At 44.4% G+C, this 18,945-nt stretch overlaps 1 protein-coding gene across 1 annotated transcript in view; it reads left to right on the top strand.

Moving 5' to 3' along the window:
- Positions 1-18,945, top strand: part of xdh (xanthine dehydrogenase) — a 54,325-nt gene that overhangs the window by 20,527 nt on the left and 14,853 nt on the right. Inside the window, exons 16-29 of the mRNA XM_031902400.1 lie at positions 1,315-1,404; positions 3,862-4,031; positions 5,081-5,204; positions 5,493-5,612; positions 6,088-6,184; positions 7,227-7,351; positions 7,693-7,826; positions 8,641-8,728; positions 9,138-9,224; positions 10,901-11,092; positions 11,384-11,529; positions 13,990-14,071; positions 14,279-14,374; positions 17,444-17,572. Coding sequence (XP_031758260.1) covers positions 1,315-1,404; positions 3,862-4,031; positions 5,081-5,204; positions 5,493-5,612; positions 6,088-6,184; positions 7,227-7,351; positions 7,693-7,826; positions 8,641-8,728; positions 9,138-9,224; positions 10,901-11,092; positions 11,384-11,529; positions 13,990-14,071; positions 14,279-14,374; positions 17,444-17,572 — 1,680 coding nt within the window. The remainder of the gene's footprint in view (positions 1-1,314; positions 1,405-3,861; positions 4,032-5,080; positions 5,205-5,492; positions 5,613-6,087; positions 6,185-7,226; positions 7,352-7,692; positions 7,827-8,640; positions 8,729-9,137; positions 9,225-10,900; positions 11,093-11,383; positions 11,530-13,989; positions 14,072-14,278; positions 14,375-17,443; positions 17,573-18,945) is intronic.

Raw genomic sequence — 18,945 nt, 5'->3', positions numbered from 1 at the left:
TTCTCTAACTCTACCTCCACCTCACTCCCTCTCTCTGTTGGGGTTCCTCAAGGCTCTGCCTTAAATCCTCTGCTGCTCTCAAGCTATACAACTTATATAGGGAGACTTAGTCAGTTGGAATTCAGTACCACCTTTATGCCAATGACACCCAACCCTACCTCTCTACTCCTGACCTCTCTCCTTCTGCCCTTTCCCAGGTTACAGACTGCCTGGCCGCTATCTCCTCCTGGATGTCACAGCTCCATCTGAAACTGAATCTCTCTAAACCAGAATTCATAATATTTCCTCCTACATCTCCCCCTGTCCCTCAGGTTTCACTCACAGTCAATAACATCACCTTTCAATCAAGCTCTCAGGCTCTGTGCCCAGGAATTATCTTAGACTCCCATCTGTCTTTTACACCTCACATCCAATCACTTGCCAAACCTTGTTGCATTCACCTGCGCAACATTGCCTGGATACGCCCTTATCTCAGTTTAGACACGACTAAAACACCCATCTAGTCTCTTATCATTTCCTGCCTTGGCTACTGTAACTTACTCCTTACAGGTGTCCAACACATCGCCTTTCCCAGCTCCAGTCTATTCTAACGCTGCTGCCAGACTCATCCATCTCACCGTTCCACATCAGCCGCTCCCCTATGTATATCTCTTCCCTAACTCCCAATCTCTTCTAGAATCAAATTCATATTATTAACACTCACATATAAGGCCCTTACTAATGAAGCCCCTCCCTATATTTCAGCTCTGATCCCAAAATACCCTCCTTCACTCAACCTACTCTCTGCCTCTGACCTTCTCTCTCTTCTCCTCTCATCACTTTATCCCATTCCCAACTGGAAGACTTCTGCTGGTCTCTGGAACTCTCTGCCTGTCTCTGGAACTCTCTGCCTGTCTCTGGAACTCTCTGCCTGTCTCTGGAACTCTCTCCCCCACCCATCAGTCTCTTCCCTTCCTTCCAAACTGTCAAAGCTCCTAAAGCACCTTAATACCCATGTGTTTAGGGAAACATATTCCATGTATCTCAGTCGATCAAACATTTATATATGTATCAGAAGTCACCAATCAGTTTCCACACTTTTGTTTCAAATGTACCCATAACCCCATTAGATTGTAAGCTCTTGCAAGCAGTGTCCTCTGATCCTATTGTTACTCTGTAACCTCTTGTTTGTTAAATTATTGTAGATCCCTGTTCATTAGAAATTAATGTAAATCGCTGCGTAATTTGCTGGTGCTATATAAATAACTGATGATGATGATATTGATCAGATGATGCCACATTTTTATTTTTGCCTTTTTTTACTCCTCAATTTAGAACAATTTTGCTGAGACCCTCTCTCCTAAAGATGAAAGTGCCACGGAATTATTCCATAAATCCCACCCTTGCAGCGTTCAGCTCTATCAGGTAAGAGTTTGCTGAACTGGAAATGAGCCCACATGGGGCTACTATTAACCAATCACGGCCCTGCTGGGCACCACCTAGTAACTTTTATGGTGCTTGTGTTGCTCCCCAAGTCTTTTTACATTTGAATGTGGCTCACTGGTAAAAAAGGTTGGGGACTCCCTGCTCTAGGGGGATTATTTAATAAAAGACAGTAAGTTTGCAACCAATCAGCAGGTAGAATTTACTGGTCAACTGTTTAAAAGCAGACGTCTAATTGGTTGCTATGGGTTACTGCTCCTGGGCAAACTTACTGCCTTTTATTACATATGTGGGTAGGAGTTTAAAATTATGGCAAAAACATGGTGCTTTTGTTTTTGGCCTCCTTGTTATGTTTATTTAACTAAAAAATAATAATAATAATAATAATAATAAAGGTTAAACACAGTTTTGTATAAGAAATATTCTGACTTTCTTTCTGATCATTTAGCCACCAGCAGGGATGTGTCTAATGAAATGTTTGTGTTCTTGGAAACCATAATTACTGTTTATTAGCATATGTAATTAGTAAGCAGTGTTGGCAGGATCCTAATCGCGCTTCACCCTATTTGACATGGGGATGCTGTAAATAACAACCCTATTGTCAAACACAGCTTAGTGATTTTAAGTAAATCTTATACTCTTTCATCCAATGTATCAAAGCCAATGGGCCAATGATGTTGGCTGGGCACTAAAGTCCCTCCTTCCCCAGTTCAGCCACAGAAAGCAGAATAACATGTGTGTGTGCAGGGAAATTCAATGGTAAACACAGAAAGAATGAAAGTCTCAAAAGAAAGATAATAGTGAATAGTTAATAGAGCTTCTCCAGCAGAATCCTGCATTGTAATCTGTTTTTCCCATGGGGCTAGCCATATTCTTCATTTCCCAGGGTGCCACAGCCATGTGACCTGTGCTCTGATAAACTTCACTCACACTTTACTGCTGCGCTGCAAGTTGGAGTGATATCCCCCCCTCACGCCCAGAAGCCGATCAGCAGAACAATGGGAAGGGAGCAAGATAGCAGCTCCCAGTAGGTATCAGAATAGCACTCAATAGTAAGAAATCCAAGTCCGGCTTGGGACTCCTCCAGTTACATGGGAGTAGGAGAAACAATAGGTTAGCTGAAAGCAGTTCTAATATGTAGCGCTGGCTGAAAGCTCAGACTCAGGCACACTTTACTGCTGCGCTGCAAGTTGGAGTGATATCCCCCCCCCTCACCCCCAGCAGCCGATCAGCAGAACAATGGGAAGGGAGCAAGATAGCAGCTCCCAGTAGGTATCAGAATAGCACTCAATAGTAAGAAATCCAAGTCCGGCTTGGGACTCCTCCAGTTACATGGGAGTAGGAGAAACAATAGGTTAGCTGAAAGCAGTTCTAATATGTAGCGCTGGCTCCTTTATAGCTGCTTATTGGCTAAATTTCAGTTAATTGCTTGATTGCTTTTCACCGGATGGTGGGGGCAAAGGAATTTGCTGACCGTACCTTGACGTAGGGTGGAATTTAATCGTTGGAGAATAGGTGAACAAGAAGGGGAACTGGATAATGCAGGAAGCTCTTAAGAAAAATACTCTTAGAAGGTTGGCAATGTTCAACTTCTGATGGAAGATTTTCTGATCTAACTGGAAACTCTGCTGTTGTCAGTGTTTGGCCAACTTGCAAGATGGGGGCTTCTAGGGAATCCTCACAGGCACAGAGCTTCACTGTTAAAGTGTTCCTTTGGTCTTGGGCCTGTATAGAAACTCAAAGCACAAGAGGGGTCATTTACTAAGCACAGGGCAGGGTGCAAAGGGCAAAAATGAGCGCAAACCGCTATGCTTTTTCACATATTAAATAGACCCCGGATTATTATGTTGTTCCTAAAGGAAAACTATCCCCCCAAACAATGTAGGTCTCTATAAAGATATACTGCATAAACAGCTCATATGTAAAACCCTGCTTCATCTAAATAAACCATTTTCATATAAATATACTTATTTAGCAGTATGTGCCATTGGGTAATCCTAAATAGGAAACTGCCATTTTAATAATAAGGGCCGCCCCCTGGGATCATAGGAGTCACAGTGCACACAAACAAGCCAAGGCACACATACATGCTAGGCCCTATCAGCCAATGAATGGGCAGAGTTCTGCCTTTTGCTCCCACACTACTTCCTGTTACAGTTAGAGCTGCATCACTTCCTGTCAGCTGATCTCTGAGGGAGGACACAGCCCATCACTAAATGGCGGCTCAAGGGAAAGGATGTAAAAGGGCAATATTTACTGATATATATATTCCAGTTTGGGGAGATTCTTTAATAGGCCACTTAACATAATATAAACTATCTGTTGGTTACGTATTCATTCTGGGGGGTGTAGTTTCCCTTTAAAAAGAAACCTATCCTTTAATGAACATTGCTCAGTAACAAAAAAGCACTAATGTCCGAAGATGTGATTTTAATTTAGGAAGTCCCAAAAGGCCAGAAAGAGGAAGATATGGTTGGACGGCCCATGGTGCACCTTTCAGCCATAAAGCAAGCAACAGGAGAAGCCGTATACTGTGACGACATGCCCCTCTACGAGAATGAACTTTACTTAGTGCTAATAACAAGCACCAAGGCACATGCCCGGATCATGTAAGTGCTCCAGCTGTATTGGGTGCTGCCATGGGGCCTAGATTTTGGGGTGGCAGTGGAGCATTTGATACAATACTACACAAAAGGTTTCTGATTAAATTAAGGAAAATTCATCTGCATGGTAACTGGCTAAAGAATATATTACACAGAGTGGGGCAAATGGAACATTTTCTAATTGGGCCAGTGTTATTAGTGGGTACCGCAGGGGTCAGTCCTTGGGCCTTTGCTTTTTAACTTGTTTATTAATGACCTGAAGGGGGGCATAGAGAGTACTGTTTCTATCTTTGCTGATGATACTAAATGGGCAGAACTATAAATTCCATGCAGGATGCTGCCACTTTGCAGAGAGTTTTGACAAAATTGGAAAACTGGGCATCAAATTGGGTAATTGGTTCAATGCAAGGTTATGTATTTGTGTAGAAATAACATACACCAAATGGGAGTGTGTGGGTGGATCCTTAATTGAGAAGGATCTGAGGGTATTTGTGGATAACAGACTGTGCAACTCTAGACAGTGTCAGTCAGTGGCTACTAAAGCAAAAAAAAGTGCTGTCTTGCATGAAAAAAGGCCAATAACTCCAGGGATAAAAATAATTTTGCTTCTTTATAGATTCCTGGTAAGGCCTCACCTTGAGTATGGGGGCAGTTTGGGTTCCAGTCCTTTATTAATGAGCTGAAGAGAGTGCAGAGACATTCTGGATCCAATAAAGCATGGTTAATTGTTTGCAAGAAGTAAAAAATAATTGAAAAAAAAATAATTGTGGAAGAGACAGGTGCACATTTCACTTGGGAAAAATGTGGTGGGCAAAACACCAATAAATGGTATTATGTGCTATAAGCCTCACAAGATGGCTGTGTACACAGTTCTGTTTATATCCCCTTTATCAATAGGTTTGCCAGAACAGGCAGAATCCAAAGGAAAAATGAAAGACCAGTTGCAAATTGTCCCATATACAAATATCTGCATTAAAACTGGATGTTCCTCTGCCATAAACCCAATCTATTGAGTTGGCCCCGGCATCTGATATTGTGTTTTACTTACTCCCCAGTTCAATCGACACTGAGGAAGCGGCGCTGACGCCAGGATTCGTTCGTTTCCTGTTCGCTAACGACGTCCCGGGCAGTAACGTAACGGGCTTTGCGCATGATGAAACCATATTTGCTGAAGATCTGGTACGGGTACATCTAAAATCCACGTGTGTCTTTATAAACAGAGCCAAATCCAAAAACTTGTGACAAAAATAACCGGACCCCCACCCTTAACAAAACACATACAGTATAGGCATTGGGGGTCATTTCTAAAGTTCACGCAGTAGAATTTTTTTTTCCGGCAAATGCTTGTTTGCGCACGTTTTCCCCTAAATGCTTGAATTTTGCACTGCTTTGCCTATTTATAAACACTGGGCAAATTAGCTCCTGGCCAGTAACCCATGGCAACCAATCAGAATCTCTGTCCTGCAGGTGACTTGCGTTGGACACGTCATTGGCGGTGTTGTTGCAGATACACAAGAAAATGCACAAAGGGCGGCAAAGCGTGTAAAGGTCTTGTACGAAGAGCTTACACCCATCATTACTATCCAGGTGCCGTTACATTTCTGTCACTGTAATATCGTTTCTTATTAATATGACTAAAGTGCATTGCCAATGATAACGTTTTATGCCATTTAGACAAAATCACAACTGAGGTTTTTTGGATAAGGGGTCTTTCCATACCTTAAGTCTAAAAAGTCATTTAAACATTGAATTAACTGAATAATTTTGACACCACTAAGGATTCGTGCAGCTTAGTTAGGGTCAAGCACAAGGGACGTTATAGAAGATAGACTTCCTGTAGTTCAGAGCTTCCTGGATAACAGGTTTCCAGATAAGGGATCCTATACCTGCAGAAATAATGTCCTCAATTCCTAGTAATGATAAATTATATTGGACGTATGTGAGGGTTTTCTACAGAACTATATCTGTAGCCAATAATATATTTCTGTGTATCTCTAGCAATAACAGTACATTGTGTATTAATGCATATAATCCTTATACTTTCAAATGCCCGTCCTTCCAGGAAGCCATTGAACAAGAGTCATTTCATCAGCCCATAAAGAAGATGGAGGACGGAGATATCGAAAAAGGTTTTAAAGAAGCGGAACACATTGTAGAAGGTAAGTAGAGACCTGTATCCGCATTGGGGCGAAGACACACGGAGCTACTTAGTAGCAGCTACTTGTCACGGCTACTAAACTCCAGAAAATCCCCTGCCATAGACAATACTGAGAATTGCCTCTGCTAAACACACATAGAGACAATTATCAGTAAATGATCAGCATTGTCTGTTTTAGTAGCCGTGACAAATAGCTGCTGCTAGTAGCTCCGTGTGTCTTCACCCTTATGGTAGTTTGTGACTTTGGTTTTCAATGCAGAATAACAAGTGAAAACATTTTTATTATTTAACCTCTCAGAACGTCATAATTAACTGGCAGGGAGGGAGGATCAGCTGCCAGTTAAGCATTGAGAGATCAGTGTTTACCACATTTATTTGCCCTAGGGCAAACACATAGCTTCATATCATATTAATAAATTCAGTGCCAAACTGGTCTAACAAGGTTATAATCACATGCTATCTGTCAGAAGGGAAAATCGTATAGCTATCAAGTGACTAAGAACGCACTCTCACAATGGCGCCACCTACTGGTGTTTGGGCAAATGTGATGCTCAGGAAATCATAATCATACTGATCTATGGTCTATCATCAGGGTCGGACTGGCCAACTGGTGTACTGTGAGAAAACCTGGTGGGCCCTGATGCTGTGGGTTCCACCGGGCCGAGCACATTGGTGGCTGTGGTGGAGCACTAGGGGGCTGTAATGCATTGAGCTGGTATTTATGGGGAGCAATGGGCCCTTCGCTAGGGGGACGGGGTGAGGCCAGAGTGATGGGTCCTTTGATCGGGTTTTCCAGTGGCCCCCGTCTTCCCCAGTCCAACACTGTCATATCATGGTTGGACTGGCCCACCGGGGTACTGGGACAGCCACCCTTGGCTGAAGTGTGCAGCAAGATGGAATGGGTTGATTGGCATGTAGTGTTGGGGGGATCTGCGGTGGTCAGCACAGGATGGGGGGTCCTACAGGTTAGATTCCAAGGTGGGCCCAAATGACTTGAGTTTAACACCGACTCTGCTGACACTATCTTTTGTTTGGTTTTCTAGGAGAGATCTATATTGGGGGGCAGGAGCATTTTTACCTGGAAACAAACTGCTCCATTGCTGTTCCCAAGGAGGAGGATGGGGAGATGGAATTGTTTGTCTCCACACAGAACGCAACCAAGACGCAGGTAATAATGGAAATAATTACAATCCATATGATGGGCTGGTTTTTGAAAGGCCAGACTAGGAAACTCTAATGGCTCCTTACAGTGGGAGGGGCAGGGAGTCTGTGACTCAAGCAGTGGGCTGGACTAGAACACTCCGATGGTAGTTCCAAGGGGAGGCGGGAGGGTGTGGGATTCTTTATCTCAATACGGTAAAGGACTTGAATTTAGTAAAATATCCTCCACTAGGATTGTGACACATTAACAGTAACCAGTAATATTTACTAACTCAGTTGTACCTGATCCAGACTGAAACCCATTAAATAATTATTTTTACACTGATTTTATTTATCCCCTTTTCATAGAACTGTGTTGCGCATGCTCTGGGGGTTTCATCAAACAAGATCGTGGTGCGAGTAAAGCGCATGGGAGGCGGGTTTGGAGGAAAGGAGTCGAGAAGCACCATCGTATCCACATCCATTGCTGTTGCTGCACATAAGTAAGCAACAGTGCCTTGTGAGACGGGACTTTTTGGCTTAAAGGGGAAGTTTATCTAAGAATCAGTCTGTTAAGGTTCATTCTTAACTCAAGTGTAAGAGCATTAAGGGGTGCAAGAGCGCGCCCCCTCTAGGAGCACTTGCAGTCCCCTTTACACTGCAATCTGCTCTGGGCACCAGTTGAATAATGTGCTGCTCAAGGATGAGGGCAGTGCCAGTAGGTGCAATGAGCCCAGGCTTTGCCACCTCATAAGGACATGGCCCCTTAAGTACAAGTACCACCTTAATGATACACAAGCTACAGGGCAGGAAGGCGAGTGCTGACTGCAGACTCATTTTTCCAAATGTGTTTGGTGTTGTGCGCCTGAGCCTTATAAACATTGATATTCTGAGACAAATTCTCTTCACTGTGGGAAATTCCCTACTGATATTAGTTTGTTTTAATATGTTTGTTTGTTTATAATCATAATAATAAATGCTTGCTCATCCAGATCATTCTAAAAACCCAAACCCTGAATCCATTGCTCATCACCTTCTTCCTCAGTAGAACAGTTCATGCCTTGACTGCCATAATGCAAATAAACTCTTCCCTTTCTGATGGTGAAATCTCTTTTTGTCCCGTCCCAGTGGTTGTTCTCTGGTTACAGTCACCCTCCTGGGGTAGAAGAGTTAATCACATTTAGGACTGACTTAGCTTCTTCCTTTTCCCACTGATGCCTACTTTTGAAGGATCTCCACTAGCATCTAATGCAGTTGTAGGGTACATACAGTACTTTCTTTGTGGTCACATTTAGATTCTGCCATTCTTTTATCCAGGACCGGGCGCCCTGTTAGATGCATGCTAGATCGGGATGAAGACATGCTTATAACTGGGGGCAGACACCCATATTTGGGGCGCTATAAGGTAGGCCTTACATATTCACCCATCGAATAAATGGACATGCACCAGCAGATCTCTTGTGGGTGCCGCCCAGGCACATGGGCCAACCTTCCATAAAACCAGATATTTATGCAGCTTGATTTGGCAAAATTATTCATTGGTCAGCCATATAAATCCCACCTATTGGGAGATCTGTGTAGGCCCCCAAAAGAGGTGGGCTAAATATGGCTGTTCAGTGAATATTTATGGCCCGCAAGAGGTCCCTACCCAATGGGATTTTTCATTCCACCCAATTCATATCCCAAGACCAGATATTAATGGAGGAGGTGGTAATTTTGGCCCCATTTACAGACCAATAACTTGCTGAGTTGGCAGACAATTTAAACCCATATACAGCCACTTTATTTACCTTTTTCCTTTGTTCTTCATACAGGTTGGATTCATGAAAAATGGGAAAATAACCGCTCTAGATGTTAGTTACTATGCCAATGCAGGAAACTCTGTAGATCTTTCTCATGGGGTGAGTAGAAAAAAGTAACTCTACACAGAATATTGCTATGGATAAATTTGTACCAGCTTTTGGTGTTGGTCACACATGTGGCAATGTAATAGAAGGTGCAATGTATTATACGTGACTGGGCTGTGAACTTAAATGGTTACACCATTTTTAGGAGGGACAGAGGGCTTAGTAAAGGTGGAGGAGTTTGTCTGTATGTAAAACCAGAATTAAAAAAAGAGACTTGCACATGTAAAAGTAAACAAAGGTCCAGGACTGGATGGGATTCATCCCAGGGTATTAAATGAGCTGAGCGCTGTGATTGCCAAATCTCTTCACTAAATGTTTTAGGACTCATTGAGGTCTGACATGGTGCCGAGAGACTGGCGGATTGCTAATGTGGTCCCGTTCTCAGCCTGAAAACTATAGGCCTGTTAGTCTGACATCAGTAGTAGGAAAACTTTTGGAAGGGGTAATAAGGGATAGGGTACTTGAATACATTGCAGTTCACAATACTATTAGTTTGTGCCACATGGTTTTATGCGTAACAGATCTTGCCAGACTAATTTAGTCGCCTTTTATGAGGAGGTGAGTAGGAACCTCGATGCTGGAATGGCAGTGGATGGGATCTACTTGGACTTTGCTAAAGCGTTTGATACAGTACCTCACAGAAGGTTAATGATCAAATTGAGGAATATTGGCCTAAACATAATATTTGTAATTGGATAGAGAACTGGCTGAAGGATAGAGTACACAGAGTGGGGGAAATGGAACATTTTCTAATTGGACCAGTGTGGTTAGTGGAGTACCGCAGGGGTCAGTCCTTGGTCCTTTGCTTTTTAACTTGTTTATTAATGACCTGGAGGTGGGCATAGAGAGTACTGTTTCTATTTTTGCTGATGACACTAAATTGTGCAAAACTATAAGTTCCATGCAGGATGTGCCGCTTTGCAGAGCGATTTGACTGGAAAACTGGGCAGCAAACTGGAAAATGAGGTTCAATGTTGATAAGTGGAAGGTTATGCACTTTGGTAGAAATAATATAAATGAGAGTTATACACTAAATGGGAGTGTGTTGGGGGGATCCTTAATGGAGAAGGATCTGGGGGTTTTTGTTGATAACAAGTTGTCTAATTCCAGGCAGTGTCATTCTGTGGCTACTACAGCAAATAAAGTGCTGTCTTGTATAAACAGGGCATTGACTCAAGGGATGAGAACATAATTTTGCCCCTTTATAGGTCCCTGGTAAGGCCTCACCGTGAGTATGGGGGGCAGTTTTGGGCTCCAGTCCTTAAGAAGGATATTAATGAGCTGGAGAGAGTGCAGAGACGTGCAACTAAACTGGTAAAGAGGATGGAAGGGTTAAACTATGAGGTGAGACTGTCAGGGTTGGGGTTGTTTTCTCTGGAAAAGAGGCGCTTGCGAGGGGACATGATTACACTGTACAAGTACCTCAGACAGATAGGGGGTGTCCTTTTTAAAAACGACCAGTGCACCAGAGGCCCCCCCTTTAGAATAGAGCAACGGAACTTTCATTTGGAGCAGCGTAGTTCCTGGTGTAGTTTTAGGGATGTCAAAATGTGCAGGTCAGACTTCCCAGGTTCATGTCATTTTCTGATTCCAAGACTTCTTGCAGTTCGGGGCACCTTCTTCCCTGACCCTGGAAATAAATCTCTCCGTCCTTTGTTTCTCTCTTGTAGATTATCGATAGGACATTATTCCATATGGACAACGCGTACAAAATCCCCAACATCAGAGGGCGTGGATATCTATGTAAAACCAACTTGCCTTCCAACACTGCGTTCCGTGGCTTCGGGGGGCCTCAGGGAATGTTGGTTGCAGAAGCGTGGATGAACCACATTGTCCAGACTTGTGGCCTTCCAGCAGAACAAGTAAGTGTTGGCTTCTAGTATAGACACTATGGCACAGATATCCATCTTCCAGCCTCGTCCCCTAGTGGCTCTGTATACTCATTTATCTATATTCATTGTAAAAAGTAAAAAAATGGAAACTTTCAGTATAATAATTTAACTCCAGCTGAAGGCCAGTGGGCTCCATTAGGAGCATTAAGGGATTTTATTGCCCCCAGCCTGACAAAGGGCTCCCTAATGTGACAGCACTGTTATAATGTAATGTGTCTCTTTGGACAGTCTATATTCTGAACAAGTGTCCTCTCGTTTAAGGTGCGAGAGCTGAACATGTACAGCGAGGGAGACCTGACCCACTTTACCCAGCAGCTGGAGAGTTGCACCGTGCGTAGATGTTGGGAGGAATGTCTGAAACAGGCAAACTATCACGAGAGAAAACGTTCTATAGAAGAATTTAATAGGTAATGGGGATATTCGCACAACACAGCTATGGGTGCACCTGAGTCTGAACTTTTAGAAGGAGCCGGCGCTACACATTAGAACTGCTTTCAGCTAACCTATTGTTTCTCCTACTCCCATGTAACTGGAGGAGTCCCAAGCCGGACTTGGATTTCTTACTATTGAGTGCTATTCTGATACCTACTGGGAGCTGCTATCTTGCTCCCTTCCCATTGTTCTGCTGATCGGCTGCTGGGGGGGAGGGGGGGGATATCACTCCAACTTGCAGCGCAGCAGTAAAGTGTGAGTGAAGTTTATCAGAGCACAGGTCACATGGCTGTGGCACCCTGGGAAATGAAGAATATGGCTAGCCCCATGGGAAAAACAGATTACAATGCAGGATTCTGCCGGAGAAGCTCTATTAACTGAGGGGTTTTGAAAAAAACATGTTTTCCCATGACAGAATTGCTTAAAAATAATTTTTACAAAAATGAGTGTTAGTACCAAAGTATTGTACTTGAGTAGGACTCACATACAATGAGTTTACATATTTTGGCCAAAGTGTGGTACTAAAGCCTGATTTTTTAAAAAAATTATTTTAAATTATTATTAAAGGCAAACTGAGTGCCAGCAATTACTTTCCTTCTTTTTGTGTACAAATAATGGCTTTTTATCATTTCTAGCAGCTGGTCAACACTACAGCGTGGGTAGTGCTGGCAGTTTCCTTCTGTGTGTCATATACATTTTCAAAACCCTATGTTAATATAAATTTATGGCATTTATGTACATTTAAGGGACTATCCTGCCATAGTTTTATGGTATCTCTCTGTACAGGCTATGAGCAAACTTAGGGGGCTGTTCCTGCTGAATTGTGCTTAGTACAGGGGAATCCCTATGTGCCATAGTTTTATGGTATCTCTCTGTACAGGCTATGAGCAAACTTAGGGGTCTGTTCCTGCTGAATTGTGCTTAGTACAGGGGAATCCCTATGTGCCATAGTTTCATGGTATCTCTCTGTACAGGCTATGAGCAAACTTAGGGGTCTGTTCCTGCTGAATTGTGCTTAGTACAGGGGAATCCCTATGTGCCATAGTTTTATGGTATCTCTCTGTACAGGCTATGAGCAAACTTAGGGGTCTGTTCCTGCTGAATTGTGCTTAGTACAGGGGAATCCCTATGTGCCATAGTTTTATGGTATCTCTCTGTACAGGCTATGAGCAAACTTAGGGGGCTGTTCCTGCTGAATTGTGCTTAGTACAGGGGAATCCCTATGTGCCATAGTTTTATGGTATCTCTCTGTACAGGCTATGAGCAAACTTAGGGGTCTGTTCCTGCTGAATTGTGCTTAGTACAGGGGAATCCCTATGTGCCATAGTTTCATGGTATCTCTCTGTACAGGCTATGAGCAAACTTAGGGGGCTGTTCCTGCTGAATTGTACTTAGTACAGGGGAATCCCTATGTGCCATAGTTTTATTGTATCTCTCTGTACAGGCTATGAGCAAACTTAGGGGGCTGTTCCTGCTGAATTGTGCTTAGTACAGGGTAATCCCTATGTGCCATAGTTTTATGGTATCTCTCTGTACAGGCTATGAACAAACTTAGGGGGCTGTTCCTGCTGAATTGTGCTTAGTACAGGGGAATCCCTATGTGCCATAATTTTATGGTATCTCTCTGTAGAGGCTATGAGCAAACTTAGGGGGCTGTTCCTGCTGAATTGTGCTTAGTACAGGGGGAATCCCTATGTGCCATAGTTTTATTGTATCTCTCTGTACAGGCTATGAGCAAACTTAGGGGGCTGTTCCTGCTGAATTGTGCTTAGTACAGGGTAATCCCTATGTGCCATAGTTTTATGGTATCTCTCTGTACAGGCTATGAACAAACTTAGGGGGCTGTTCCTGCTGAATTGTGCTTAGTACAGGGGAATCCCTATGTGCCATAATTTTATGGTATCTCTCTGTAGAGGCTATGAGCAAACTTAGGGGGCTGTTCCTGCTGAATTGTGCTTAGTACAGGGGAATCCCTATGTGCCATAATTTTATGGTATCTCTCTGTAGAGGCTATGAGCAAACTTAGGGGGCTGTTCCTGCTGAATTGTGCTTAGTACAGGGGAATCCCTATGTGCCATAATTTTATGGTATCTCTCTGTAGAGGCTATGAGCAAACTTAGGGGGCTGTTCCTGCTGAATTGTGCTTAGTACAGGGGAATCCCTATGTGCCATAATTTTATGGTATCTCTCTGTAGAGGCTATGAGCAAACTTAGGGGGCTGTTCCTGCTGAATTGTGCTTAGTACAGGGGAATCCCTATGTGCCATAATTTTATGGTATCTCTCTGTAGAGGCTATGAGCAAACTTAGGGGGCTGTTCCTGCTGAATTGTGCTTAGTACAGGGGAATCCCTATGTGCCATAGTTTTATGGTATCTCTCTGTACAGGCTATGAGCAAATGTATCCCTTCATTTAAGTAGAAATATTTTTGTTTCAGGCAACACAGATGGAAGAAGAGAGGAATTGCAATTATTCCAACAAAGTTCGGGATCAGTTTTACTGTTGCCTTCTTAAATCAGGTTAGTCCCCAGTGCTACTGCGACTCCATCATTGAAACACACTGAGCTGGTGGTGCATTTCCCATAGCAAAACTATCTGCCATTCTGTTTTCTGTCTGTTGCCATGCAGTTGGCACAACTCCATTCAGACATATAAAGCATATATTCGCCCATATTTGCCGAAATGAGCACTTGAATAAACTCCTCTTTATTGTGACATTTTCGCAGTCGGGCGCCTTGGTCCATGTGTACACGGATGGGTCGGTTTTATTAACGCACGGCGGCACCGAAATGGGGCAGGGACTTCACACCAAGATGGTCCAGGTATTATGGGAAACATTGTGAAATTGCTGGGGCATTGGTGCCAATTGAGCAGTAACGCACGCTGTATTTGGCACATGTGTTGGGGTAGGTGGCCAACATCTTCAGCCTTGTTGCCCAGGCTCCTGGCAGTTATTCGCAAACAGGATCATCCTGGTCAGTCATGGCTTCCACCATCCCAACTGCTTTGCATTTACAGACAAGAGGGCAAGAGCAGTACGGGGCAGTAAAGGTGCGGGCATAGGCAAAGTTGGTCCGGGGACCGCATCAACGAGCCGATGCGGTCCCCGATCCGACTAGATTTTCTAACCTGCCTGATCGAGATCTGCCCGATTTTAGGCCAGGTGTCGGTTGGGCAGGCCTGTCGTTAGTCCCCATACACGGGCCGATTAGCTGCCGAATCTGTCTAAGGGACCCATATCGGCAGCTAGAATCGGCCCATGTATGGGGACCTTAAAGGTACAGTAACACCAAAAAATGAAAGTGTATAAAAGTAATTACTATATAATGCTGCCCTGTACTGATACAACTGGTGTGTTTCCCTTAGAAAGACTACTATAGTTTATATCAGTGCTGTCCACCTTCTGCGGTGCCGAGGGCCGGAATTTCTCTCACATACTTGGTGGAGGGCCGCTAATGGAAGCCAGTTTGGCCACTCCCCCATTTTAAACCACACCCACTTCAAATCACACCCATTTTATCACAATGGTCGCTGATATCAACCATCATTCATATGTTGAAAAATTATATTATGTCATATTAAGACACACCCTTAAATCCATATGCCTCCTCCTCCCCTGTGGATAGCACAGCAACCCCCAGCATATAATGACACACCATTACAGGGACCATTTAATCGCTATTTCCAACTGCTAACAAACTCCCAGGACAAACCCCTGCCAGGTTCACCTCCCACAGGCAGCATAGGGCAGGCAGCGTATGGCACACACAGGCAGAACTCTGCCTGTCCTATGCTGCCTGTGTGTGCTATACTCTGCCTGCCCTATGCTGCCTGTGGGTGCCATACTCTGCCTGCCCTATGCTGCCTGTGTGTGCTATACTCTGCCTGTCCTATGCTGCCTGTGGGTGCCATACCCTCCCTGCCCTATGCTACCTATATGCCATACTCTGCCTACCCTATGCTGCCTATACACAGGCAGCATAGGCCAGGCAGTACATACAATGTCTGAGGTGTGAAGAAGTGAACAATGGGGGTGATTACAGCCTGAGCCTGAGGTGTGAACACTGCAGGGGGTGAACAATGCAGGTATTAAAAGGTGTGAACAACACAGGAGGTTACATTTTTAAACAATACAGAGGGATTACAGCCTGAATCTGAGGTGAGAACCATGCAGGGGGCCAGTTAATCACAGTACTGTTGCAATTTAAGGCTAACATAAAGTTAAGCCATCAAAGCAGCCAGACAGGTGGGGGGCCACACAGAGGGGGGTCGAGGGCCGCATGCGGCCCGCGGGCCGCCAGTTGGACAGCACTGGTTTATATAATAAAGCTTCTGTGTAGCCACGGGGGCAGCCATTTACAGGAGAAAAGGCACAGGTTACTTAGCAGATAACAGATAAAACCCCATTATATTCTACAAAGCTTATCTGTTATCTGATATGTGCCTGTGCCTTTTCTCCTTTTTCCCAGCTTCAATGGCTGCCCCCGTGTTGACATAGCAGCTCATTTATATAAACTATAGTAGCATTTCTGTTGCAAACACCCCAGCTGTACCGGTGCAGGAATGGCTGCCCCCGGGGCTACACAGCGGGGTATTTATATAAACTATAGTAGGGTTTCTGTAGCAAACACCCCAGCTGTACCAGTGCAGGAATGGCTGCCCCCGGGGCTACACAGCGGGGTATTTATATTAACTATAGTAGGGTTTCTGTAGCAAACACCCCAGCTGTACCGGTGCAAGAATGGCTGCCCCCGGGGCTACACAGCGGGGTATTTATATAAACTATAGTAGGGTTTCTGTAGCAAACACCCCAGTTGTACCGGTGCAGGAATGGCTGCCCCCGGGGCTACACAGCGGGGTATTTATATAAACTATAGTAGGGTTTCTGTAGCAAACACCCCAGCTGTACCAGTGCAGGAATGGCTGCCCCCGGGGCTACACAGCGGGGTATTTATATAAACTAGTAGGGTTTCTGTAGCAAACACCCCAGTTGTACCGGTGCAGGAATGGCTGCCCCTGGGGCTACACAGCGGGGTATTTATATAAACTATAGTAGGGTTTCTGTAGCAAACACCCCAGCTGTACCAGTGCAGGAATAGCTGCCCCCGGGGCTACACAGCGGGGTATTTATATAAACTATAGTAGGGTTTCTGTAGCAAACACCCCAGCTGTACCAGCGCAGGAATGGCTGCCCCGGGGCTACACAGCGGGGTATTTATATAAACTATAGTAGGGTTTCTGTAGCAAACACCCCAGCTGTACCAGTGCAGGAATGGCTGCCCCCGGGGCTACACAGCAGGGTATTTATATAAACTATAGTAGGGTTTCTGTAGCAAACACCCCAGCTGTACCAGTGCAGGAATGGCTGCCCCGGGGCTACACAGCAGGGTATTTATATAAAATATAGTAGGGTTTCTGTTGCAAACTTACCAGTTTTACCAGCGCAGGAATGGCTGCCCCCGGGGCTACACAGCGGGGTATTTATATAAACTATAGTAGCGTTTCTGTTGCAAACTTACCAGTTTTACCAGCGCAGGAATGGCTGCCCCCGGGGCTACACAGCGGGGTATTTATATAAACTATAGTAGCGTTTCTGTTGCAAACTTACCAGTTTTACCAGCGCAGGGCAACTGTACATTATATTTTAATTACTTTAAAAAACTTTTTTTGGTGTTACTGTTCCTTTAAGGGGCAAGAGTGTCTGATTGAGGGGGGATGCTAAGTGCCTAGAGTATGTAATTATATGATTGGCTAAAAGACAATTACAGAGCTCTTTAGGTGTTTGGTTATAGTCTCAAATTGTTGGTATAGAGATGTTGGGTGAACCAAACCCTTAGGGATCTGTAGGAGGTGGGCACTGCCCCCCCAGTAATAACTCTTTCCTTCCTTAGGTTGCCAGTAAGGCCTTAGGAATCCCAACCTCTAGAATATTTATAAGCGAGACGAGCACCAATACCGTCCCCAACACCTCTCCAACCGCAGCATCTGTCAGCTCGGACCTGAACGGAATGGCAATATTTGTAAGTTTTCTTAAGGGGAAAAAAAACCTTTTAAAAATATTTACATCTAATAATGTATGTATTTCTAGGGGTTGATTATTCTGGTGCCTAAAAAGCCATTAAATGCCTTGTAAGTGCCCAAACAAAAAGCCAGGGACCCATTGCAGGTAATGGGTGTTTATCCTTAACATTGAATCCCCAGATTTTGCATGACTACAACTCCCAGCTTTGATAATATGCTGCAGTATTCTGTGAGTTGCAGTCCAGCAAGTCCGGCTTGGGACTCCTCCAGTTACATGTGAGTAGGAGAAACAATAGGTTAGCTGAAAGCAGTTCTAATGTGTAGCGCTGGCTCCTTCTGAAAGCTCAGACTCAGCAGAACAATGGGAAGGGAGCAAGATAGCAGCTCCCAGTAGGTATCAGAATAGCACTCAATAGTAAGAAATCCAAGTCCGGCTTGGGACTCCTCCAGTTACATGGGAGTAGGAGAAACAATAGGTTAGCTGAAAGCAGTTCTAATGTGTAGTGCTGGCTGAAAGCTCAGACTAAGGCACACTTTACTGCTGTGCTGCAAGTTGGAGTGATATCCCCCCCCCCTCACCCCCAGCAGCTGATCAGCAGAACAATGGGAAGGGAGCAAGATAGCAGCTCCCAGTAGGTATCAGAATAGCACTCAATAGTAAGAAATCCAAGTCAGGCTTAAGACTCCTCCAGTTACATGGGAGTAGGAGAAACAATAGGCTGAAAGCAGTTCTAATGTGTAGCGCTGGCTCCTTCTGAAAGCTCAGACTTAGGCACACTTTACTGCTGCGCTGCAAGTTGGAGTGATATCCCCCCCCCCCACACCCCCAGCAGCCGATCAGCAGAACAATGGGAAGGGAGAAAGATAGCAACTCCCAGTAGGTATCAGAATAGCACTCAATAGTAAGAAATCCAAGTCCGGCTTGGGACTCCTCCAGTTACATGGGAGTAGGAGAAACAATAGGTTAGCTGAAAGCAGTTCTAATGTGTAGCGCTGGCTGAAAGCTCAGACTCAGGCACACTTTACTGCTGTGCTGCAAGTTGGAGTGATATCCCCCCCCCCCTCACCCCCAGCAGCCGATCAGCAGAACAATGGGAAGGGAGCAAGATAGCAGCTCCCAGTAGGTATCAGAATAGCACTCAATAGTAAGAAATCCAAGTCCGGCTTGGGACTCCTCCAGTTACATGGGAGTAGGAGAAACAATAGGTTAGCTGAAAGCAGTTCTAATGTGTAGCGCTGGCTGAAAGCTCAGACTCAGGTACAAGGCACTGAGATGGCGCCTACACACCAATATTACAGCTACAAATACATTTGTTGGTACAAGAATAAAAGGTTAAATGGCAGAGGGAATTATTTGCTGTGTAACAGTGTC

Source organism: Xenopus tropicalis, chromosome 5, assembly GCF_000004195.4.
Source record: "Xenopus tropicalis strain Nigerian chromosome 5, UCB_Xtro_10.0, whole genome shotgun sequence".
Classification (NCBI taxonomy): domain Eukaryota; kingdom Metazoa; phylum Chordata; class Amphibia; order Anura; family Pipidae; genus Xenopus; species Xenopus tropicalis.
This window is presented reverse-complemented; position numbering and strand designations above follow the sequence as displayed.